Below are 25,688 nucleotides of genomic sequence, written 5' to 3'. Positions count from 1 at the left end.
AACCATGCAAAAGAACTCCCTGGGAGGCAATGCGATATACTGGGTTCATACCTCCTACATCATACATCAGGAGAAAAATGTCACCTTCTCACATGGGGCTGGTGTGAGGCCACAAATGTTGGTGTCAGATCTTGGTAGAATACAGTCTGCTGGTAGTTGCCTATTAATCAGTAGAAGATAAACGTGCTGGGATGAAACAAGCTCTGTGGGTTTCCAAGGCACCTTAGATTTCCCGACCATGGCTTTAAGGGGAGCAATGGTGGTGTTTATTTTTGTAGAGGTAGGACATCCAGCTTCAGTTGAAGTCACCTTTGCCTTAACAAGGGAACTCCCCCCTCTACAGAATACTCTGTCAGACCTGTGATGAACAAAAGTAAAATAAAATCTGTCCTCCTGCTGTTTCTGACCTCGTTCTTTAATCCTTGAGATTGATTGATGTATTTATTTATTTTGGCTGTGCTGTGCAGCACGCGGGATCTTAGTTCCCCGACCAGGGATCAAACCCGTGCCCCTGCCGTGGAAGTGCGGAGTCCTAACCACTGGACCACCAGGAAATTCCCAATCCTTGGATTTTAATGCCTAGTTGGATTTGCATTTGTACAGTAATGGGTTTGTCAAATGTGATGAAATCTCATCTTTAGAGTTCCCTTGCAAGGGTATACAAAACAGCGGCTAAATCCTAAGTCATTTATATCCATTTATCTTTGGCTTCAAGCTGTATAGTCCATATGAAATGACTTTTCAGATTTGAGGGTGAAAGAGTGAATTGATGTTTACGGAGCAAAATAAGTAAACAAAGATTGTAGTGGGGAGGAGCGAATCCCCAGCTACTTTTAATGGACATTGTATCTCATCTCCCCGAAAGATTTTAAACGATGCGCACCCCTAAGGCTTTACAGTGATAATTCAAGGTAGATGGCCTTGGCCTGCTTTTTATTTATTATTTATTTATTTATTTTTGGCTACACTGGGTCTCAGTTGCTGTGCGCGGCTTTCTCTAGTTGCAGCGAGCGGGGACCGCTCTTTGTTGAGGTAGGTGGGCTTCTCATTGCGGTGGCTTCTCTTGTTGCGGAGCATGGGCTCTAGGCGCACGGGATTCAGTAGCTGTGGCTCGCGGGCTCAGTAGTTGTGGCTCGCGGGCTTAGTTGCTCCGCGGCATGTGGGATCTTCCCGGACCAGGGCTCGAACCCGAGTCCCCTGCATTGGCAGGCGGATTCTTAACCACTGCGCCACCAGGGAAGCCCTGGCCTGCTTTTTAAGGGACTCTAAAGCTTCAAAATGAAGGGTGAGGTTCCTGTCACTGCAAGGACCACAGCACTAGTGGGGTTAATGAAAATTAACCTTTTCCTAATCCCAAACACGTGCGCATGCACATGCGTATATGTGCCATTGTACACGCGCACGCGTGCACACACACAGAGTTCAGCTTTCATTTCTCATATTGCCCAAGGGTGTGTAAAATATAAAGAGGTCAGCCAAGAAACCCGACTGTCTGTTAGATTTGACTTGCAAAAAGTGCTACTGAAAAAAAAATTTATACTGAGCTCCTGTTGTCCAGAATTTTACGACGTACAATCCCCGTAATACTGATCCTAACTCTGGCGCCACGTTGGAGACACACGAGGTATAGTAACCCACTTTAAAAAAAGCCGTGAGGTATAATAAACACTTTGTACAAGGCTATTAACGTCTCAGGTTTTTGCAAACTGATCGAATGACATGCTCGCCTCGTAAGGAAAATTGGATGGTTATCATTTGCATTAGGTTATGACGTTACCCAAAGCCTGTGAACGCTGTGAGCAGACGGGACCCCAAAAATGGTGTGAACAGTAGTCCCTCCCCACTGTATTCAAAGAACTGTTAATAATCGTGCAATGGTAACTAATAATTCTCTGTTCTTTTTTTTTTTTTTTTTGCGGTACGCGGGCCTCTCACTGTTGTGGCCTCTCCCGTTGCGGAGCACAGGCTCTGGACGCGCAGGCTCAGCGGCCATAGCTCACGGGCCCAGCCGCTCCGCGGCATGTGGGATCTTCCCGGACCCGGGCACGAACCCGTGTCCCCTGCATCGGCAGGCGGACTCTCAACCACTGCGCCACCAGGGAAGCCCATCTCTGTTCTTTTGCGTAGTGCGGCTCAGTAACCGTGTTGAGAATTATCGCTAACCCACGCAGTGCTTACTGTCTGCTGGGCACTATTTTAAGTGCGTTATAAAGATTGATTCATTTAATCCTTATAATAACCTTATGAGGTGGTTACTATTATTATCTTCATTTTACAGATGAGGAAACTGAGGCACAGAGAGGTTGAGAAACTTGCCCAGGCCACACGACTTGGAAGAGGCAGAGCCAGGATTCTAACGCAGGCAGTCTGGCCCCAAAGGCCATGCTGTTGGCTGCTTTGCCCTACTGGTAGGAGGAGTCCAGGGTTTGGAGTTGGGCTAGTGTGAGTTCCAGGTGTGGCTTTCCCCCGTGGGGAGTCTAAGGAAGTCACATCACCGAGATGATTTCTGTATCAGTAAAATGTGGATAAAAGCACCTACTTGACAAGGATTTTGTAAGGCATGGAGAGAATGCATGGAAACTCCTAGCACAATATTAGTCGACTCAATGGTTACTATTATTATGATTAGTATTGTTTCCAAAGCACTGACTTTGAACTTTTATCAGAAACAATCTCTTAAATCTATGATCTGCTCCAAATCTCTTAGGAATGATGACTCACCTTAGCCCCTAGTGCTGCAGGTCCTGGGTTTGCAGTGGCTGCCCCGGAACTTAGCTTCAGGACTTCCTTAGATAAGATTTTCAACTCACTCTGTGTGTGGTGGTCTTATTCAATTGCTGGTGAGTAGCTCTGGGTAGGAACGAAGAGGAACATTGCAGCCAGTCAGCCCTGGGTTCACCTTTCACCTTTTTTATTTAGTAGCTTTCTGGTCTTACAAATCACTCATCTCTCTGAGCCTCAGATTTTCTTCCACCCCTGGAGGTTGACAGTTCTTGTCTAATGAGTTGCTGTGAGGAGAACACAGCTGTAAAGTGTCTGGCACGTTGGCTGAGTCAGGAGTGGATATTTTCACCAGGGTTTTGCTGGTCATGTAGAACATGGTTTATACTTCCCCTAGAGGGGGGTTGTGATGGTAAAACTACTCCACAATGATGTCAGTTGTCTCTGATTGGATGATGTCATTCATCTCTGATTGGATGAGGTGTCATCTGACCCATTTCCGGGGATCAGTGGAGCAGAGCAGGATTATGGGAAGAGCCGTGGTGTTAGCGTTCTGGGTCTTTGCTTTATCAAAACTCCAAGGGCAGCTGCGATGAGTTGGGGGCTGTGATGTGTCTTGCTTTTCTTTTTGAAGAAACCATTACAGAGTGACTGACCCCAGTGGGGATGTCTTTTTACCTCATCCCTGGCCCCATGGCTACCTCTGCCTGCCTTACCACCACACGACTAGGCTTGACACCTGCTTCCTGGATTGATTTCAGTAGTTTTATTTCCATCTTGTAAATGTCTGTCAACTTTGCTATAACTCCACCAGGGCAAAAGTTGTTCCAAGGGAGGATATGTGTTTATTTCCTGATAGCAAGAGTAATCAGAATATTTGGGGGGAACTTTGGGTTCTAGAACTGTGTTCACAGCCTACAAATACATAATTGAGAATTCCTTCAACGGGGACAAATCTGGATTTTTTTTGAAAGGTACTATTGGCTTTTTAAAACTGCCAAAGTTCTAAATAAGAGGAACATAAAACGTAATTAAGTTGATTTTCCTATATAATGGCAGTTTTTCAAAAATGGAACCGAAATCCAACCACTTTTCCCATCTCTGCTGCTACTACCCTGGTCCCAGGGGTTCTTGTCTCTTGCTTGGGCTTTTGCAGTGGCCTCGTCTCGCTGTTTGCACCTGGCCACCTTCGAGGCTGTTTGCAACACAGCGGTGAGGGCGATCTCTGCCGAGAGGTTGGTCCGATCCAAATCCCCTGGTCAGAGCCCTGTCGTGGCTTCTTACCTCACTCCGCCTAGGAGCTAAAGGCCTTCTTGTGCCTTAGGCTTTCCCCGGCCTATTGCTCACTCGCCCCCGCCAGCCATGACTTCCCCCACTCAGGGGGCTCCCCCATCCCGGCCTCTTTGCTGTTCCTCAGACACCCTGGGCTCACCCCCTTCTAAAGCCTGTGGCTGCCGTTCCTTCTGCCTGCAGTGCTCTGTGGCATTTTCCAGAAGGCTCCCTCTCTTCATTCCTTCAGATCTTTCCTCGAATGTCACCTGCCCAGATACCTTCCTAGCCAACCTGTCTGACATCTCAGGGTCCCTCTTCCCAACACTTCCCGTCCCTGTTCTCCACATTTCTCCTCCATTCTCTTGTCACATGCTGTACCTGATCTTCTCCACCTTCATCTTGTTTATGGTCTTGTCTCCACCTCTAGAGATAATCTCCCTAAACAGCACCTGGTGCATAGATGATGTTCAATAAATGTCTTTGAATACATTGAAGAAACATTTCAAAATAAGATTTAAGTACAAGGAATATATATATTTATAACTGCATCACTTTGTTGTACACCTGCAACTAACACAACATTATAAATCAACTAGACCCCAATAAAAATTAAAAAAAAAAAAGAGTTAAGTACAAGGAACATTGTGGAAATAAGCGTGTAACATCATCAGGGGACTCTCGAGAAACATCAATTATTTGGATTTGGAAATTCTGCTAGGTTTGTTTTAAAGATACCTCTGTAGCTATTAATGAAGAAAGAAATGTTGATAGCTACCCATTTTCTGTTACTTATTCAGAGCTACTTCTGGTTAAGTGAATGATAACCATGTGAGAAAAATACATATATATACATATATATATATATATATATATATAAAATACAGTAATGAAACTGATACTCTTGGGTAACCCATAAACACAGTAGGAAAACCATGCTCTTTATTTTTTGAGATTCATTACTTTAGATGTGTGGCACATGCCTCTTTCCTTGCCTGTGCGGATGTGACTTGTGTCTGGTTGAATCGTTTACTCTGCTGTGTGATTTATATCTGATGCTCTTGTGAATGAGGTCGAGCTGCAGCATCACAGAGACTTCCGTTTACACAAAGGACTCCTTCATCCCTCAGACCTGCAGAGATGCATTTGCTTGTTTATGCACATGTGCAGTCAGCACAAAGGCCTGTGTGTGGAGAATGAAAAAAGTGAAGGAAAAAATAGGGAATTATGAGGTGTTTTCATCACAGAGGAGAGGCTTTCCTGTGTGTGTGTGTGTGTGTGTGTGTGCGCGCGTGTAGCTTGCTGGTGTCATTTCCATAAAGGTCATTAAAGACCTCTGTCTGCCGTACTTTTACTGCACATGGATCCGTGTAATACAGAAACATACCAATGTACATCACGTTGTACTGTAACGAGAAAGAGTTAATATCGGGACATAATAATGTAGATATCCCAGCTCCAAAGAGACTGTATTTTTAATGGGAGTCTTTCTTTTGAAGCTGATGTGTATTCCATAAGTGTGTGCTATGCAGGCTCTTGTGAAGCCCTTGTGAAGTATGCATTCCTTACGACCTCTTAGAGGGATGCAGTCATAAAGGAGCTGCAGGACGTGGTAATGGGAGAAGTAGGATAAGAGCTGGGTCTGTTAGGCCACTTTCCGAAGGATAATCATGCAGTGTGTCAGTTTGTTAGACACGCCCAAGGTGACCCAGCGCTGTTCAAGGAGGCTGCAATTAAACAGGGACAAAGGGCTATGTTTATGCCTCAGTGGAAGAGAAGCCGTTTACCCAGTTCTGATTCTAAGACCCCACTTTCTAGTACTTGGAAATTCTACTTTCTTGCTTTTTCTCATCATTTTCATTCCCACAATATGTTAAGTAGAAAGGGTAAAATACGTATAAAATTGCTTACATTGTCAGGTGATTCTTTGTCATCATAGATAGATAGATAGATACAGATATGGATATATAGATATAGATGTCTGTTTATCTATGAAGTCTCTGTGAGGCGAATGTCCATGTGTATGTGTAAAATTCTGAGAAGTTGTTTCTATCACTATAAATGACTGATTGTTCAGGGGCTTGTATATCACTTGATCATATATGTCTTTCTAATGAAGTCTGTTAGTCAATAAGAATTTACCAAGGATGGACTGTGTAAACTACAGTGGAAAAAACTCTGTGGAAGAATAAAAAGGAGTGTTTTTTGCTTTGAAGAACTTCCCCGTCAGATCAAGCATCAGAACATACACATCCCACGGTAATGCATGAACACCTACTGTTATAGGTTGAATTGTGTCCCTTCAAAAAAGATATGTGGATGTCCTGACCTTCAGCATCCCGTAACGTGACCTTATCTGGAAACAGGCTCGTTGCAGATGTAATTAGTTAAATTAACATGAGGTTACACCGGAGTAGGGTAGGCCTCTAATCCTATATGGTCAGGGTCCTAAGAAGACAGGCATGTGCACATGCAAAGATGCTCAACACCCCTAATTATTAGAGAAATGCAAATCAGAACTACAGTGAGTTATCACCTCACAGCAGTCAGAATGGCCATCATCAAGATGTCTACAAATAACAAATGCTGGAGAGGATGTAGAGAAAAGGGAACCCTCTTGCACTGTTGGTAGGAATGTAAATTGGTACAGCCGCTACGGAGAACAGTATGGAGGTTCCTTAAAAAACTAAAAATAGAGCTACCATATGATCCTGCAGTCCCACTCCTGGGCATATATATGGAGAAAACTCTAATTGGAAAAGATACGTGCACCTCAGTGTTCATAGCAGCACTATTTACAATAGCCAAGACACAGAAGCAACCTAAGTTAACACTGACAGATGAATGGATAAAGAAGATGTGGTACATATATACAATGGAATACTACTCAGCCATAAAAAAGAATGAAATAATGCCATTTGCAGCAACATGGATGGACCTAGAGATGATCATACTGAGGAAGTGATGGTTTATGTTTGCCTGACTTCAAAGCCTATGAGCCTTTTCCCTACACTAATGATTTCCAAAGGCACTTGGCAAGCACCATGGGTTCTTCTAAGGAACCACAGAGGGTATGGAATGGGTCGGCAAAGATGGGCAGGACTCTGGCTTAAACTGGGCCTCACACCTTACGTACACTAGTGAAGTTCTACTTTGCTCTGCTGTATACAACACGAGACAGTGTGTTGATTAAAGAAAACAAGGCCAACCAGAAAAGAAGTAACTATGGATACAGCACCAGGTTATGGCTTTGGCTCTATACAATTTAATACTGTTATCATCAAACTGATGAAGACATTGCATGCACAGCGGTTGATACTGTGGCAAGGATAGTTTAGAGGTTGAAGAGCAAACAAGGTTCAGAGAGATTCTAAAATGCTAAAAACCCAGCGCAGATAAGAAGTTCAAAGTTAACGGAGATATATGTGGAATTTGCATTTAGGTTCAAAAATGAATTGCGTCAATATAGACTAGAACAGTAGTTCTCCGAGTGGCCCTTAGACCAGCAGCTTGTGCATCACCTAGGAACATGTTAGAAATGCAAATTCTTGCGCGCCAGCTTCATCCCTATTAAATCAGAAACTCTATAAATGTTTTAATAAGCCCTCCAGATGTGTCTAATGCAGGCTAAAGTTGGAGAACCACTGGTTAGAAAAACCAACCTTCCTTCTCTCTTTGCCTTCCTTCATTTCTTCGTCTTTATTCCATGTCCTTCCCAAGGAAGGACTTGGGGTGGAAAATCTGACTTAATGATTTGTGTAAGAACAAAGGTTTTATTTTACAAGAAGTTTGGAATCAATGGTGTGATGTGGCTCCTGCCCAAAATAAATAGTTTGCATTAAAAATAGTGACCAGAACAAGGGAAGCATGAGGCTCCCCCATCCCCATTTGGCATATTCTGTGTATTTGCCATATTCTGCTAGACTGTACCTTGAATCTGTTGAGGAACTGATTTTAAGAGGGACATTGAAAAGGGGCTTGACAAGGGTGGAAAGCACCACAAACCTTGTCTTGAAGGAAGAAGTTGGGGGAAGCCATCTCCTGTGATGGGAGGCTGACATAGAGAAGAAACAGAATTTTTCATCTTGTTCCAGATAGCAAAATACGTACAATGTTCAAAAGCCCCCTCAACTGGTATGAACAGGGCAAGATGTTTCCAGACTTTTCCTACAGGGCTTTGGTAACCCAGGTAAGTCCTTCAGGCTTCTTCTCCTCCTGCTGTAGTATTGAGATAATAAGGGCTAGGATATCTACCTCACAGTGTTTTGTGAAGACTGAAAAATGTGAAAATGTTTCACATTTTTGAAAAGCTGACATCATTGTATGAAGATGAGGCAATGGTACTATTATTAACTAAGACCAGTTGATGGAAGGTTTAAGTCCAAGATAAAGAAAAATTTCAACCTGCCAGTTGGCCCAAAGTGGGATGATCTTTTTCAACAAGTAGCAAGTTCACTGTCTTGAGAGATCTTCAGATAAAGCCAGAGATGTTAGAGGATGAATTGTCTTGAGTTGGAGAGACGGCCCCTAAGTGCCTCACTGACACGTGTTTCATGACACGGACGTTAGTGCGTGAGATGAGGCAGATCTAAGAGAATGGTGCTCAGAGCCAGCGGAGTGAACATTTAATTCAGCATTTCCTCATCACTCCGTGCACACCACTGCAAACATTTTAAACCCTGAAATATATTTAAACATTAAGTACATTAAAAACATTTAAAAGGAACAAGATGGGCCCACACTTGTTAAGCTGGTGTCAGTTTTTCTCTCCAGCCCTATTGTTAAATTTCTCTTTCCATTAGAAGTCTGGTTGAATGGGCCCCTGGGTCCTTCTGTAGATCTGTTGATGTCTGAATATGGAAAGTAAAATCGAATCCCCAATGCTTTCTTATAGCTTTTTGCGATGTCTCATAGGAATGGAAGAGGTGTCTTTCAGAGGTTTGAGCCAAATCCTGAGTTGATTTATAGCATTATTCCTTTAAGACTAAGCTCTCCTCTGGCTATAATTTTGCATCTAGAGTTCTGTTTCTTTTTTTTTTTTTCTTTTGGCCCTAAACTATTGGGTAACATCAGCGACTTTTGCCTCTCTCCACTCCCTAATTGGCTGGTTTCCAGTGGCAGAGAGATGAATGGATCCTTTTGTGTAGGGAGTTTTGTAATTCAGGGAAGAACTGAGAGCTTTGCCAAAGGCGATATGTGGTATTTTACACATATTACAGATAATGTGTATATATCAATAACGTAATGAAGGTACCATTCAAGCATGGCTGTGGGTGGTAGCAAGAGACAGCTAAATCTCATTTTTAATATATTAGAAGCTCTCTTCTAATTCAATCAGGAACAGTTGTTGTTCTGTTATTTAAAGACAAAAAAAGTCAGTTCAAGCAGGGAATTATAAAAACATGAGTTGGGGGGCAAACTTTATATTTTAATTTAAAACATATGTATGTGTATATATGTGTACAACACACACACACAAACACAATTTAAATGCTGAGTTTTCTATAAAATACCGAGGACTTTTCATTGACTGTGGCTCTGCCTGTTGCAATCCACGTCTTATTTTTTGCCTAAACCACATCCATAGTGCATCATCAATACTTTCTAGTTTTTAGTTTCTTTGAAGAAGAGAGAGACGTTTCAGGACAATTGCTAAGCAAACCGAGTGCAGGATCCTTCTAGATTTTTAACATATGATTTCCTTCTTTGATAGTTATCTCTCCCACATCTAAAATTGGAAAAAAATATATATTGTGGTAAAATATACATAACATAAAATTTACCTTAACCATTTTTTAAAGTATACTATTCAGAGACATCAAGTAAATTTACAATGTTGTACAACCATCACTGCTATCCATTTCCAGAAATTTTTCATTATCCTAAATGGAAACTCTGTGCCCATAAAAAAAATAACTCCGCATTCCCATTACCTCCAGCCCCTGGTAACCTCTAATTCTACTTTATACCTTCATGAATTTGCCTATTCTAGTTATCTCATATAAGTGAAATCGTATAATATTTCTCCTTTTGTGTCTGGCTTATTTTACTTGGCATAAAGTTTACAAGATTCATCCATGCTGTCATATGTCAGCATTTCATTACTTTTCGTGGCTGAATAATATTCCATTGTATGTATATACTCCATTTTGTGTATCCATATATCTGTTGATGGACACTTAGGTTGTTTTCATCATTCAACTATTGTGATTAATGCTGCTGTGAACATTGGTGTACAAGTATCTGTTTGAGTCCCTATTTTCAATTCTTTTGGGTATATACCTAGCAGTAGAATTGCTAGATCATATGGTAATTTCATGTTTACCTTTTTTGAGGACCCACCAAACTGTTTTTCAAAAAAAATTTTTTTTAAGCAACTTGTCTTTATGAAGACTTTCTAAGGCATTCAGCTTGGTTCTCACAGAAGCAACAGCTCTCTTTACATTTGGTCCTATATTTCATCAGTTTCTAGACCATCTAATTAACTCGTATAATTACAATATCATGGATTCCCTGGTGGTCCAGTGGTTAAGACTCCACACTTCCAATGTGGGGGGGTGTGGGTTCGATCCCTGGTCAGGGAACTAAGATCCCGCATGCTGCGTGGTCAAAAAAATACAATATCAAGTCCAACTATCATTAACAGGTTTAGAAACATATACAATTGATACTTGCTAAGCATGCAACTCAACTGCTAAGACCAGAAGTCCTTGGAACATACTAGAGCGTAGCTTTCTGGCAGTAAGCCCCAGGGTGCTCTGGGAATCAGCCAATACCTATTACAGAACAAATGGAGTATATTGGTTAATCTGTCCAGTCAAATGGAGGCCAGTTAAGAGAGCTTTTACCATTCAATTAAATTACCTTTGTCATGATAAGATATATAAAGGAATTTAGAAATGAATGTGGCTCTAGGAAAAAAAAAAAAACAGCTGCACATCCAGGACTGTTAACATTCAATACACTTGTTGTTGGGAGACTGGAAAAAGGCACACAGCAAAGGCTAAAACAGAATGGGAAGTTGACCAAGGTGGTCATTTTTGTATCAACTCTTGAATTTAAGAAAGTTCTAATCGATAAGAGCCGTAGGTTAATTTTCTTCCCTTACAGCTTCACTTAGCGTGGGTGATAAATGGAAGATAAACAAAGAATAGGGAGATCATGCCTATTCTTAGAAAGAAAATACCTTTCAGGTTAAGATTCAAGACTTGAGGATATGGGGAGGGGGAAGGGGAAGCTGTGACAAAGTGAGAGAGTGGCATGGACATATATACACTACCAAACGTAAAATAGATCGCTAGTGGGAAGCAGCCGCATAGCACAGGGAGATCAGCTCGGTGCTTTGTGACCACCTAGAGGGGTGGGATAGGGAGGGTGGGAGGGAGGGAGACGCAAGAGGGAAGAGACTTGGGAACATATGTATATGTATAGCTGATTCACTTTGTTATAAAGCGGAAACTAACACACCATTGTAAAGCAATTATACTCCAATAAACATGTTTAAAAAGAAAAAGACTTTGGGATGTGATTAGAAGGTTTTCTAGCCAGTTCTGAAATGAAATCACCGAGCTGTAGGAGGAGTACTTTTATACAGCATCATCCATCCTTGTTGGCGACCCAAATGATTAAAGGTTTGGGAAATTGCCCCTCTAAATATGGGCTAAAGGAACTGGGTTTATTTAGCTTAGAGAGGTAGACTGAGCATGCTGAGGGGGACTTAATAATAGTATCCAAGAATATGAGGGATATTCTATGAGTGATGGAAAGCAGCTGTTTCCTGTTTCCACTGAGGACTGGATAAGAAAGAATAGAGTTAAATTGCAACAAGTGGGTTTAAGAACTACTTGGCCATAAAGTTCAAGACAACAAACCCACAAGACCAAAGTCACTTCTCTGTTTCAGAATTATGTAGCTCACTAGCTATCTTTCTTGGGTGCTTTCAACTGGCCTGTTCTTGAACTAGTAGAAAGATATGGAGGACCTTTCACTTGTGTGAGAGTATGAAGTTGTCCAGTGTCAGAACCTACCCGTGTTCCGTGGCTGAGGAAGCCCTTATCTTCTAAGGAGATTTAAAAAGAAAAGAAATTCAGGATCTCTTTGCTCCCCCTTCATCTGCTTTTAAAGCCAGATAATCTAGATCTGCTTCTTCTATATGAGATGAAAACTTTCCATAGATTTGCCAGTGTGTGTTTTTTTCTGCCCACTTGGTCAATGTTGTCACGACTTTAAAAAAAGTTCTGTTTTTAGTGAGATTGTGTATACACATACATGTGTATACGTACATGTATATAGGCATGTGTGTATATATGATGTCTTAAGATATGAGATATAGACACATATATCTCATAGATATTGTAGATATTTGATATATGATATAGATATATATTTATCATATGTAATTAATTCAACAATGAAAGCAATGTTTCATTCTAGACAGTGTGTCTGTGCGTGTTAGGGATATGAAGATGAATAAGATATACACCATGGGGCTTCCCTCGTGGCGCAGTGGTTGAGAGTCCGCCTGCCGATGCAGGGGACACGGGTTCGTGCCCCGGTCCGGGAAGATCCCACATGCCGCGGAGCGGCTGGGCCCGTGAGCCATGGCCGCTGAGCCTGCGCAGCCGGAGCCTGTGCTCCGCAACAGGAGAGGCCACAACAGTGAGAGGCCCGTGTACCACACACAAAAAAAAGATATATACCATGCTAATTAGGAACAAAGCAAATAAATACACAAAGCATTACAAAATAATGCATCATTCTAGAAAGTCAGGTAGGGGAAGAAATTTAAAGACAGAAAAGTGAGTTTGGGGAATGTTACTAGTCTTTAGTCAACGAGGCAGATGGAAATGCCTGAAACTTCTTCTCAACTATTGTTTCACCATTGTTATCCGGTGTTAGGTGAATTTTACTGTTTATTCTGAATTGGATAAAGGGGTGTCTTATTTGCCCAACTAGGAGTGTTTTCAAGGCAAGGTTTCATTTCCAGAGGATTGACTGCTGTTGGGTTATATCTGGAAAATTATAGGTTTTTATCAGCATTAACTGTGTTTGTGTTCCACGTGGGATATTTTCATCTTGTACCAACATTTACTATAAGCTTATTAGAAATGTTTGCCTCTGTCTTTGAGTGTTCTCTGGCATCTGGGAAGCGGGGGGGTGGACCGTAATCCAACCCTGACTCCCACAACTCTTTTGGTCTTCAGAAATCCAGCATTGAAGCAGGAAAAATGACCTGGGGTTGCTTTAAATCACTCATTCACTGTGAAGCTTTGGGCAAGTTACTTAACCTCTCTGAGTCTCACTTTCCTTCATTTACCTGACAAGAATGTTTTCAGGACTAAATTAAATGCAATAGTGTGCTCCAAGCTCAGAGCTCATGTGCCCGGCCCTTAAGTCATTGATTCACAAAGGGCATCTCTTGCCTATGGTAGCATCATGATTGCCTCTAGATTCTCTTCCCTCGTGGGCTTTGCTGGACCTTAGGGGCAGGTTTGTAGGGTAGGGTTGGTTTAAAATTCACGAAGGCACCCGAAGTCCAATTGTATGATTTTTTTCCCCTTTTCTATACTTACTCAATCCAGAAAAAAAAAGTCCACTCTAATGCCAGATGTTCCAGGAAGCGTTTGTTGTCAAACTACTTGAAACAAATGATGTGCACACATGGAAGGAAAGTGCGTTGTAAAATCAGCAGGAAGATTCTGCTTTTTTTTTTTTTTACAAGGTTTAAAGGAGAATAAATCAGTCTTCTAGATATGCAGGTAGTCATTTAATAGACATTGATTAAATCGAGTGCTGTGCTTTGAAATGATATCAAATTGAAGACATGATCCTTGCCCTGGGAGGGTTTATGAACTTGTTGGAGAGACCAAACATGTATATATGAAATGACCACAGAACGGTTAGACTCAATCTCAGGAAAGGAAGTATAAAACAACAGGGCTTGAGCCCGTAAGTACTGAGGAAAGGCAGGATACAGGTTTGGGTAGGGATTTAATATAGTTCTTGGAGACTTAAGGTCGTGGTTTGACGGGTTCATAAAACAGTATCGTTTAAAGACAGACAGAATTAAAAAAAAAAAAACCCCAACCTAAAATGTTCACTTCCTATAGAAACCTAAGAACATACTGCAGTTACTCTTAACTTATTTGAAATAAATGCATCCTTCTAAATTCTCAGCGTTCAGGCTGATTTCCTTTCCAACTCTCCCTCCACACTGTGCCAGACGGCTCCTGCCCAAATTTGTTCTTCGTCTGCGGGATATGGAATATCTTTATAAATCATAACAAGTCACAGGGAGGGTAAAAATCCCAGCTCGAGACCTACCTCAAAAGCTGAGGCGTGCCACGTATTTTAATGGCGGTGGATCTAGGAACCAAGGGTAGGACCTTTCTCTCTCTATTAGAAGAAGATTTATAATTCAGAGCCTTCTGAGGGTGAGCCTGGATCCTCTGACCTGGACCCATCCTCCAGCCCGTCCCCACATCCCAGCTCCCCAAATGAAATAAGCAGGGAAGCAGGGCAACAAAACCATTAACTTAATAGCATCGAATTTATGGCTGAAATCTTGCAAAGCTTATGTCAGCAGAGGAAAATAATTACTGTCACTTTCTTTGAGACACTTGGCTTTATGGTTCCTGTCACCTTTATCATAACACACAGCTGATTTAGTAGCTCTGTTTTTCATGGCAAATGGCCTGGTGTTATGTTTTTATGCATGTGGACATGCTAGTGAGATGACAATACATGGATAGACTGGGGTGGGACTAAATTTAGATAATGAACTGGAATACTGTTAATGGTTTGGGTTTAGTCATGCTGTCACTATGCCAGCTGAGCTTTTCTCACTTGCCCTTTCCTCCTCTAGATTCTCAAATCCAAAGATTTAACATCTCCAACCCAGCGCTACATCGACAGCAAAGTCGTGAAAACCAGAGCAGAAGGCGAATGGCTCTCCTTCGATGTCACTGATGCTGTTCACGAATGGCTCCACCATAAAGGTGACCACCGCCCTCTGTTCTCCTCCTTCGATGTTCAGTGATCCTAAGTTATTGCAAGTCGATTGCAGATTGAGGGGTATTACATGCACAGACAAATGACCTCCTTGACTTAATGTTTTCCAGACAGGAATCTGGGATTTAAAATAAGTTTACACTGTCCCTGCTGCACCTTTGTACCATCGAATAATTACATCATCCCCAACAAAAGTGAAGAACTAGAAGCGCGATTTGCAGGTAACTGAAACCGGGGCGTATGAGGTGGGGGAGGGAAGGGCCTCTGTTGATAATCTCCTGGAGGGATGAGGTCAGTTTGCATGTGAAAATGAGATTGCTGGGTGAGGCCCGGCGAGTTTCATTTGTTTGGGCAAAGCTATGGTTGGGGAAAGATATATGAAGGCAGAAAGGACTAGAAGAAAGGGATTCCTTCCCAGTTCACACTGCTCGATGCCCCGTGATGACTTGGCAGTACTAACTGACAGACTTACCAACCTTCCAGACTCTTAAATAGCCTGTTCAGCCCTTTGTTCTTCACTTGAGCAAACCAACATTCCATCTATGCTAATAGTATAGAAGAAGAAGATCACATGCATTCAAGGACATCCCTTGATTATCCCCCCCAAACCCAACGTCGTGGGGAAGCCACCACTGTTGTCTCACAGAGGACGTCCTCTCTTACCACAGCCTCTGTAACTAACCTGACCTGTACCAGAACACACCCCCTTTTCTAGCTGGTGCCCAAGATTCCAAGTGACTTCCTTATCAGACTTTCATAATAGTTTATAAACACATAACAAGGTTTTAGTCGCCCCCCTAGTCTTGCTAACCTTTTAGTAAGCTTACTTTAGCCAAAAGTCAAAGAGAATGAGGAGATGCCAAGGGTTCAAGTCATGTCTTACGTTAGGTAACAAGTCGTTGGAGGACGAGAGGTGAGGGGGGAGTCTGGACCTATTGCGGGTTCAGCACTGGCTCCACACCACCAGGTGAGGGAGCTGATGGCCCTGTCCTAACTCACCCCACCTAAGACCTCCATCCATTGGCAGAAGGCTCCATTGGACCTTGCTCATGGAAAAATACTCCCAGCGGTCTAGAGATTATTTCAGTCTCTAACCTAGTCATGATTCTCTAGAGCATGGAGATTAAATGCTTAAGCTGGCAGTCTCCTGAGTGTGCTTTGGGGAGCTCGAGTTTCTCCATCTCAGATGGAATCAGGAAGGTGTTGAGGATATCATAAAATCAATGAAAAAACCCTTTCTTCACAGCTTCCCAAAGTAGCATTAGGTAAGGGTGGGTGACTTCTGTTTCACTTGAACCTCATTCACTGCAATTTAGTGTAAGTCTCAGTTTAGGTTCATCAGGGAAATCTTTTGACTTGAGCAGTCCTAGGAAGAGAGGGGACCAGCGGGTGACACGTCCTGTGGCCGTGTCATCAGTCGTTGAGGCGTTGAGCACAGCCTACACTGAGGACTGACTAAAATAAACAGTCGAGATTGCCCTTGGACTAGTGGTCAAAGACTTCTTCTGTAGTGACTTTCACAACCAACAGGCCCTGCCTTGGACACTGAACTGCCTTCTGACAAGAGCCCCATTTAGCCGTGTTCCTTGTCACCTGCACTAGTCCTATCCACTGCCGTGGGGAGTGAGCCAGCTGCTGCTGCTCTGTGGTCATCACTGCTCTTTGTGACAATAGAAAAGATATGGCTGATTCTATCTGATGAAGGTGAAGCTAAATGTCTATTACCCGAATGCATTTTTTCAAGGTATTGACGGCACCTCCACATATACCAGTGGTGATCAGAAAACAATAAAGTCCACTAGGAAAAAAAACAGTGGGAAGACCCCACATCTCCTGCTAATGTTGTTACCCTCCTACAGACTTGAGTCACAACAGTCCAACCGGCGGAAGAAGCGTGCTTTGGATGCAGCCTATTGCTTTAGGTAAAGGAAAGAAAAAGAAAACAAAAAGTAACTGTGTTTGTTTAACGTTTGTACTGCTTTTGCCCCCTTTTTTTTTTTTTTTTTTTTTACTAAAAATGGACTGGAACTGCAACTCATTGCATAAAACCAGGACTAGAAAAGTTAGAGCCATCATATTTCGTAACATCATCCTTTCCGGAGGTTGAAACAGTTATTTCTATGCTGTATTCATCAGTTCTTTAACAATGAATCTACTGTGAAGGGAGAAAACTAGCCCCCTGAACTTTTTCCCCAAATCCCTCCGAAGCACTTTGAGGCTGAGGGAGAAAAGGAGCTGTCTGTTCCCCAGAGCAAAGTTAGGTTTATTTGAGGTGCGGGATGGCGGGTCCCTGACTGGGGAGACTCACCACCTGTAGAAGCCTTCACTCTCCCTGCAAGGTACCCATGGTCAAACCTTCTTCACCGTAACAGTGATGAGAGAGACAGAAGAAGGATGCTGTTTGTCGTGTCTTTTACTAGAGAATATGAGAAGGGAGGGTAACATAAATTTATCTCCCATTTCCACATGAATTCATGGTGGGAAAGTGTGAATGTTTTTCTGTATTTTTTTCTTTTTCTTTTTTCTTTTGGCCATGCCACTGGTGCAGCTTGTGGGGGCCTTAGTGGCTTGCGGGGATCTTAGTTTCCTGACCAGGGATTGAACTCGTGCCCCCTGCATTGGGAGCGCGGAGTCCTAACCACTGGACCACCAGGGAGTTCCCCTTTTCTGTGGTTTCTTAGTAAGGGTGGTAGGAGCTGTGGGGTGGTGAGGGGTCCTCACTGATAAAGTGCTCAAAGTGTGTGAGTTCACAAGAAAAAGGGTGATTTTTGGTTGCCAGAGCCAGTGGTTGCTCTAAGCAAGACTCTGTGTTTCTTATCTCTGGTTCATTCCTAGATCCAGGAACAGGAAATGAAATAAAGGATTTCTTCTCAAAGGAAAATGCCTTAGATTGTTCTCTGTAAATACCTATTGTACTTCATCCATTTTGCATTTGAAAAGGCAATAGAGGATGGATGGCCAAACTGTGCACTCTAGGTTGGAACGGGCTTGGTCTCGTCTGCCACGTCTTTGCTTATATCTCATCATTTAAGGGAAGGGTTTGATTTTTGAAGTCACAGATAAGCGGGTCAGGGCACAGAACTCACAAGGGAGTCCTGCGAATCACCATCACACCTCATCATGACAGTCTCTTGAGATTGCAGTTCAGCCATTAAAACCTGGCCCGTGGTATTTGCTCATACATATTTGTTGAATAAATGAACGAGTCATTTTCCTGGTTTGGGATGAGGGGCGGGGGGATTGGGGTGAAATCAGCTTCAAAATCTCCATTGCTCTTTCTTTTATCAGAAATGTGCAGGATAATTGTTGCCTACGCCCACTTTACATTGATTTCAAGAGGGATCTTGGGTGGAAATGGATACATGAGCCTAAAGGGTACAATGCCAACTTCTGTGCTGGAGCGTGCCCGTATCTGTGGAGCTCAGACACTCAGCACAGTAGGGTAAGTACGGGCCTCACTTGTCTCTTCTGTTCTTGGGCTGCTAATATGTACCTGCTGATAGTATTTCCACATGAATTCTAAATAGCCTGGTGCCCTTTTGTCATCACACGTAAATGGGTGCTGGAGACACCGTTTTGAAGGATGAGAAAAAAATGTAAGCTGTAGGTGAACTCAGAAAGTAACACTGATGAGTTTGGACAGTATGTCTGGCCTTCCCAGTTAGATTACAAGCAACTTGAGGACAGTTTAATTTTTTCTTTGTTTTATATTCCTAACAGCTGTAAGCATGAATAGGTAGGATCAGTATATCACTTAGTGTCATGTGCTGTTAAGATGTGCAGGGACCCAGGTCTCCAGCTAAAAAAAGGATCCATTATCGCCTCCATCAGGGACTGTCATATTTGAAAGAACATTGAGGACTTCAGTAGATGCTTTGGCAGAGTGATTCACTAGTGTATGACAGTTATAAAATCATTTAACTTCTCTGCACCTCAGTTTTCTTATCAGTAAAAAGGAATGTCTGTATTAAAAATTATTTTTGAAATAATAATGTCCAACTCCAGAGTGGATGTGAAGAATATAAAGATGATATATGTAACAGTGATTTGAAAATCAGTATCTCCCAGTCTTTTCGAATATAACCCAAAGTACTTGAGAGTCTGAATATTTTATTAAGTTACTTCAATGAGGAATGAAGGCTAATTCAGAAGGCAGGTCCTAGATTGGATGCCATGGGTTCCCAGCCCAGATTAGCAAAGACTTTTTCTTTGTAATGATGGTATTTGTCCAAATGCTTCTTCCTGGTGCCTAGTCATGTAGGATTTTTAGAGATGGAAAGGACTTCACAAGTTATCTTGTCCCATCCTGTAGTACTATATATAAAATAAATAAACAACAAGGACCTACTGTATAGCACAGAGAACTATACTCAATATTTTGTAACAATGTATAAGGGAAAAGAATCTGAAAAAGAATATATATATATATATACACACACACACACACACACATAACTGAATAACCTTGCTGTATACCTGAAACTAACACAACATTGTCAATCAACCATACTTCAATAAAAATATAGAATAAAATGAAATGAGAGTAAAATAAAATACAAAACAATAATAGGCTCTCTTGTTCAAACCTTTCATTTTTTTCAAAGAAATTGAAGCCTAGATCAAGTAGATGACTTGCCCAGGAGCAAACAGTTGGTGACAAACCAGAGCTTGGGACGCAGGCCTCCTTGTTTTATAACCAGGCCTTCGTTCACTGCGTCTTAGAGTTTAATTCCTGAAATGTGGCTACACACTGGGGTTATGCCTCTGTAAATCTCCTTATTAAAGAAACATTAGAAAAATTGCCTTCACTGCAGGATAGGAAAATGAATCTCCTGCCAAAAAGGTCCCATAATGCGTTCAGCTGAACTCAAGAGTTTGGGGGATATCAATGATTTTCGATAATCTGTGTTATAAAATTCCTCTTGAATTCAGCTGAAAAAATCTTGTGTTGGTGGAGCATGAAGTCTATTTATTGATAAACGCTTACATATGCTAAACTTCCAATGGACAAATACGGCTCCCTTTCCTTCAGCTGTTTTCCTGACACCCCTGGAGGTTTTGGCTCCCTGGGCTGACCACGTGCTTGGCCACGTGAGGGAAGCTCGCTTATGCCTGTCGCTTGGTCTGAGCTCTCTGGCCAGGCTGCTTCAGCTGGACTGTGGCAACAGTAGCTGTAATGTGGGCGAGACCCAGTTGCCAAGTAGAAACATAATTCTCCTCCCTGATACACAGAGGGAGTGTGTGAAGGCTGAGACCACGCTTGTTTTTCAAGGAGAGAGGAAGAATCACTGTCATGATCACAAATATGTGGTTTGGACAGTTACCCAAAAAGCCAGAGGTAGCTTAATAAAGTAGTCAGTGTTGCTGTGCTGAACAGATCTTCTGTCTTAGGCTGAAAACATTGCAGTGGATCTCGAGGAAAAGGTCACTCGCTGTTTGATTAACACATTAATGGCATCCTTGGAAATGTCTCTTTATCATCACTGGGGAAGCTCCATACTTCCGTTGGTAGAAGTCACATACCCCTTTGATATAGGATGGAGTTAAAGGTATAGCACTGACCATAGAACTTTCTTTTCATTCTAAGACTGACTATTCACTCCTCCAACTTAGCCACTACCATTTACCACATGGAAAGCTAAATGGACGGTTGATTATTATTATTATTTTAAGAAAAAGGTAACAAAGTGAATCATTAAGAATATAGATTACTTCTGAGGTCGTTCTTAGCATGACTGTATTTACGAAGCAATGAAAAGACTTTGATCTTTATTTATTTTAAATGAAAATTTAGGTGACATTAAATTGGCCTGAGAAGACACTTAGCCTAGGAAGATTTCACACTGCAGACAGATGTCTTTTGCTCTACCTAAGGGTAGATTAAAGCTCTGATGAGAGTTTTAATAAAAAATGTTATTCTCCTGTTTATCCATGTATTCATTTCTTCACCTAGCATGTGAGTCTTGTTTTGATTTTGTCCAGAGGAGTCTCACTAGGGCTATAAGGTTAAAAAAAAAAGAGGTGTGTAGAGTCCCTGACCTCAAGCGAACTCTTCATCTAGGTGGGGATTGAAACTACTCACGAAACAACTTCAGTTACAGAGAAGTGTAGACACAAGGCGAAATACCAGGTTTGGTATTTGGACCAAGTTTTCTGAGGGCCTGGGAAGTATGGGCAGCAAAGGAGTGATCAAAGTAAAGACTCCTTGGAAAAACTGGAAAATCTGTTGAATGAGGAATTTTGTCTAATCTGACTTTTACAGAAGTATTTGTTTACAATGTATGAGAAAAGGATTCTGTAGGAAAATGGTGAATTCAGGGATTCCTCAGGACGCCTACCCATTTGACTATAATTGGAGAATAAGTAAAGGAAAGTGTAAGCCCCAAATAATCTAAATTGCCTACTCAATGCTGTGACTGATAAGATAACTATGTACGATGGTTCTATTAAAAAATAATTGCCTGTTTTTTGGGGTCTTTTCCTATGTTTTCTTTCTTCTCCTGTGTCCTTTCAGGTTCTCAGCTTATATAATACCATAAATCCAGAAGCATCTGCTTCCCCTTGCTGCGTGTCCCAGGATTTAGAACCGCTCACCATTCTCTACTACATCGGCAAAACACCCAAGATTGAACAGCTTTCTAATATGATCGTAAAGTCTTGCAAATGCAGCTAAGATTCTTGGAAAAGTGACAAGACGATAATCAAACAGTGATGATGATGATGATGATGATGATGATGATAGTGACAAAGGCAATGTTTGTAACAAGAAAACACGAGAGAGCCTTGCTTCATCAGTGTTTAAAAAAAATTTGAAAAAGCGGTACTAGTTCAAACACTTCGGAAGTTTGTGTTCTGTTTGTTAAAACTGGCATCGGAAACAAACAAAAAAAAGTTGAAGGCTTTATTCTATATGTTACCTACTCTGTAAGTGAGAGAGACAAGAAGCAAAACCTTTTTTTCTTGAGAAAAAAAAATAAACACTGGAAGAATTTGTTAGTGTTAATTATGTGAAAGAAAAAAAAAAAAAAACAGGAAAATCCCGTTAAGTGGAGTTGCTGTACATACGTTTTTATCCCATGCCTCACTTGATTTTTCTGTATTGCTATGCAATAGGCATCCTTCCATTCTTACTCTTAGAGTTAACAGTGAGTTATTTATTGTGTGTTACTATATAATGAACATTTCATTGCCCTTGGAAAATAAAACAGGTGTATAAAGTGGAGACCAAATACTTGGCCAGAAACTCATGGATGGCTTAAGGAACTTGAACTCAAACGAGCCAGCAAAAAAAAGAGGTCATATTAACGGGATGAAAAATGCAAGTGACCTATTATATGACCGAGCAAGTCTGCATGAAGAAAAGACCCTGCAAACACATGCACTCTACCAACTGCCGGAGGAAGCTTCTTGTAAGGTTCAAAACTGAAAAGCCTGTTAATAAAGGAAACTTTTGGTCAGAATAAGTCTGTAAGATTTTTTTTTTTCCTTTTTAATTGTAAATGGTTCTTTGTCAGTTTAGTCAACCAGTGAAATGTTGAAATGTTTTGATATGTACTGGTCGAACTTCAGACCTTAAAGTATTGCTGTATAGCTATGCTCTAGATTTTTCCTTCATTTCGGTGTATGTAACCATACCTATATTACTACAATAGATGGGTATAGAAGCCAGTATAATTGGAAACACATCTGCAGATCTCTATTGCAAACGATGAAATCAAAACATTAACTACTTTATGTGTAATGTATAAATTTTTACCATATTTTTAATGTTCTGTAATAATGTCAACTCTGATTTAGATTGGACTTAAATTTGGGCGCTTTTTAATGATCGTTCGGAATTGTGTGTTTCCTTTAGCTGGCCAGTACTTTTGAGTAAAGCCCCTGTATTTTGACTTGCACTACAAATACATGTTTGATAGTATTTGTTCCACCTGTGCTTTTGCATTGTCCATTATTATGACATAAGCTACCTGAGTCCACTTGTCCTTTTTTTTTTCTTTTATAAAAAGACATAGTTTTCCTTCATTTTCTAAGCATCATTACTAATCAGTTCAGACATTAACAATCTTCTATTTTAGGGAAATTGGGGATTATAGATACATAGATAATTGAGGTGAAATGTTTTAGTTTTAGCAAGGGCTTAAGGATCTGACTGGAACTCAGAATCTTGGTGACTGGGTTAAGAAAGGTTTCTCTAACTTGGTTTAATCAGTATTTTCACAGAATTCTACTGTTACAAAAGAGCAGACAGTTCTTAGGAAACAACTGTTTCTTTAATCGAGTTTTTAGTGTTCAGGGAGAAATGGAAAGATTTACATTTTAGTTGATTTTTTTTTTTTTTTTAAGGAAGAAAAAAAGCCCAGGTCAGCATAAGTCATTTAGTTTATTTCACTGAAGTTAAGGTTTTTATAGATGTTCTTTGAAGGTTGAAAAGGCACTAGGCAAATTCTCCCATGATCAAAAAATCCTTTCTTTCCTCTGAATGAGAGTTATCAAATCAGAGGTTAGAATTTACCTTGCTGAAATACATGATTTGCCACATTTTTGCAGAGGAGGTAACCTTATGTCAGGGGTTGTAGGATATGTCAGTTTGTCAGTTGTCTCTTATTTAGCTTTAGGATAACAATTAATAGTAAGTCAATGGAATATTTGCAGTTTTACCTAAAGAGCAGCACAATGAGGTGTGAATCCAGCGTGAAGTTGTTTGTTTCATGTAATGTACTTCTTTTTTGGAATTTCCTGACCATTATTAAAATGACAAATTGGATTTGTTTGAAAACTGGAAAAGCAAGAGATAGGATGCCACAGTACCAAACAACCCTTGGGTTGGATGTAACCCAATCCCAGATTGGAGTGTGTTGATTTTTTTTTTCTCTTCCACTTTTCTATCCATTCTATGTAAATCACTTATTTCTGCAGGTATTTTCCTCTCAGATAGAATGACATTTTGTTTTGTATTATTTTGTCTTTCCTCATGAATGCACTGATAATATTTTAAATGCTCTATTTTAAGATCTCTTGAATCTTTTTTGTTTTAGTTTGGGGGTTTTATAAGGCCTTTATTTCCCATAAGTAAATATTGCTATGAGAGGGGAGGGAGTGGGGAAAATGTTAGTATGTGGGTGGGGTTGGCCTGCAGTTTTTCTGTGATAAACAGCAATACGATTTTATGGTTGGCATGATTTTTTTTTTAAATGGAACATAAGAATAGCTGTTTTGTATTTTGATGACTGATTACGCTGTATTTTAACACAATGTATGTCTGTTTTTGTGGTGCTCTAGTGGTAAATAAATTATTTCAATTATATGTCGATGTGTTTTTCCTGTCCTGGTATCATCCTGGAGACCAGAGAACACTTCTGATTCAGGGAGCGTGATCTCAAGCTAGAAAAGTCATACCAGCTTTAAGATCGTGCTTTTTTTTTTTTTTCCTCAGAGAGATTCAGTCCAGAGATGTCATGCTTTAGAGTTCCAGAGCCAGGATGTATCTATCAAGGCCTGAAGAAAGCGCTGTGCAGGCTTTGTATTCCCTTGTTTATTGCTATTTGGTAATTGTTGGAGATTTAGTTTCCATCCAGCTTGACTGTCTACCAGAAAAAAAATGCAGAGAGTTGTTTGGACCATGCTTTGGCTTTCTAATCCTATGTTCTGCCAACCCCAGGGCCAAAAGAACTGGTCTAGACAGTATCCCCTGTAGCCCCATAACTTGGATAGTTGCTGAGCCAGCCAGATATAACAAGAGCCACGTGCTCTTTGGGGTCGGTCTTTGAGAGCAGCGACTCCTTTATTTCTCCCCTACCGCTGCACCAAAAAACCCCTATTCCCACAAACTTCTTTGGCTGTTCACCCTGCAAGACCAGACTTTGCAAGTGAGTTGCCAGTCTCTCAATAAATCAAAGTAATAAAAAACGTCGTTGTGGCTCCATCTGGCTGTCCTGCTTTATCTAATGAAAGAACGAATTTGTGCCTGTGTTCTAAACATCACCTAGAAACAAACCATCCATTCAAACGTCTAGGTAGAACAGAAAACGGTTCCCTTTTCTACCCTCTGTGTTTCATCTTTTATACTCATCTGTTATAGACAGAGGAAGTGTTTCGCTTGAAAACAATTCGTTCGTGCTTCTCTGCAGTACCAGGGGCCAGTACCAGGCCTATCACCCCAGCCCTCATCACCTTTATTTGAAGTGTGAGAAGAAGAGGGTATCATAGGGTCATGAAAAGAGTCACGTAAGAGCTGTATCAACTTGGTAAATTTGTCAGCCACTCTGACCCTCCGTTTCTTTATCTTTAAAATGAAGATGAGATTTACCTGCTTTGTGTGGTTGTGTTTGTGCCCTGGCTATTGTTAAGTAAGTGGACATGGGAAAAGTACTTTGGTGTTTGGCCTGTAGATGATGGTCAGTAAATCGTAGTCTTAACAGCTTTTTAACGTCTATTCAGACTGTAACCAGGGGCCACACTCCTTCCTCTTCATACTGAATGTGTAACCTCCAGACCCTAATCTCATCAATGAATCAGGCCATCAGTTATTCCTGAGAATATTGTCACTCAATTTCTTAACTTTTGGGTTACATGACTGACCAGAAACTGTTTAAAATCATGGGGAGATGTTCAGGTGAAGCTTTGCTTCCCGTCCACCGACTGAAATTCAGTCGATGACGATACTGAGAGCCCCAGTTTGCTGAGCA

At 41.2% G+C, this 25,688-nt stretch overlaps 1 protein-coding gene across 3 annotated transcripts in view; it reads left to right on the top strand.

Moving 5' to 3' along the window:
• Positions 1 to 24,307, top strand: part of TGFB2 (transforming growth factor beta 2) — an 84,229-nt gene extending 59,922 nt beyond the window's left edge. For 2 of the 3 annotated variants that reach the window (XM_067729729.1, XM_067729730.1), the window contains 5 exons: positions 14,855 to 14,987; positions 15,111 to 15,221; positions 16,745 to 16,922; positions 18,289 to 18,442; positions 21,515 to 24,307. In XM_067729729.1, coding sequence (XP_067585830.1) covers positions 14,855 to 14,987; positions 15,111 to 15,221; positions 16,745 to 16,922; positions 18,289 to 18,442; positions 21,515 to 21,673 — 735 coding nt within the window. In that variant the 3' untranslated portion in view covers positions 21,674 to 24,307. The remainder of the gene's footprint in view (positions 1 to 14,854; positions 14,988 to 15,110; positions 15,222 to 16,744; positions 16,923 to 18,288; positions 18,443 to 21,514) is intronic. The other variant, XM_067729731.1, reaches the window with a different exon arrangement.
• Positions 24,308 to 25,688: the final 1,381 nt, after the last annotated feature.

The sequence above is a fragment of the Pseudorca crassidens genome, chromosome 2, assembly GCF_039906515.1.
Source record: "Pseudorca crassidens isolate mPseCra1 chromosome 2, mPseCra1.hap1, whole genome shotgun sequence".
In the NCBI taxonomy this organism is placed as follows: domain Eukaryota; kingdom Metazoa; phylum Chordata; class Mammalia; order Artiodactyla; family Delphinidae; genus Pseudorca; species Pseudorca crassidens.
The sequence above is the reverse complement of the archived record's forward strand: the minus strand, read 5'-3'. Positions and strand labels throughout refer to the sequence as shown.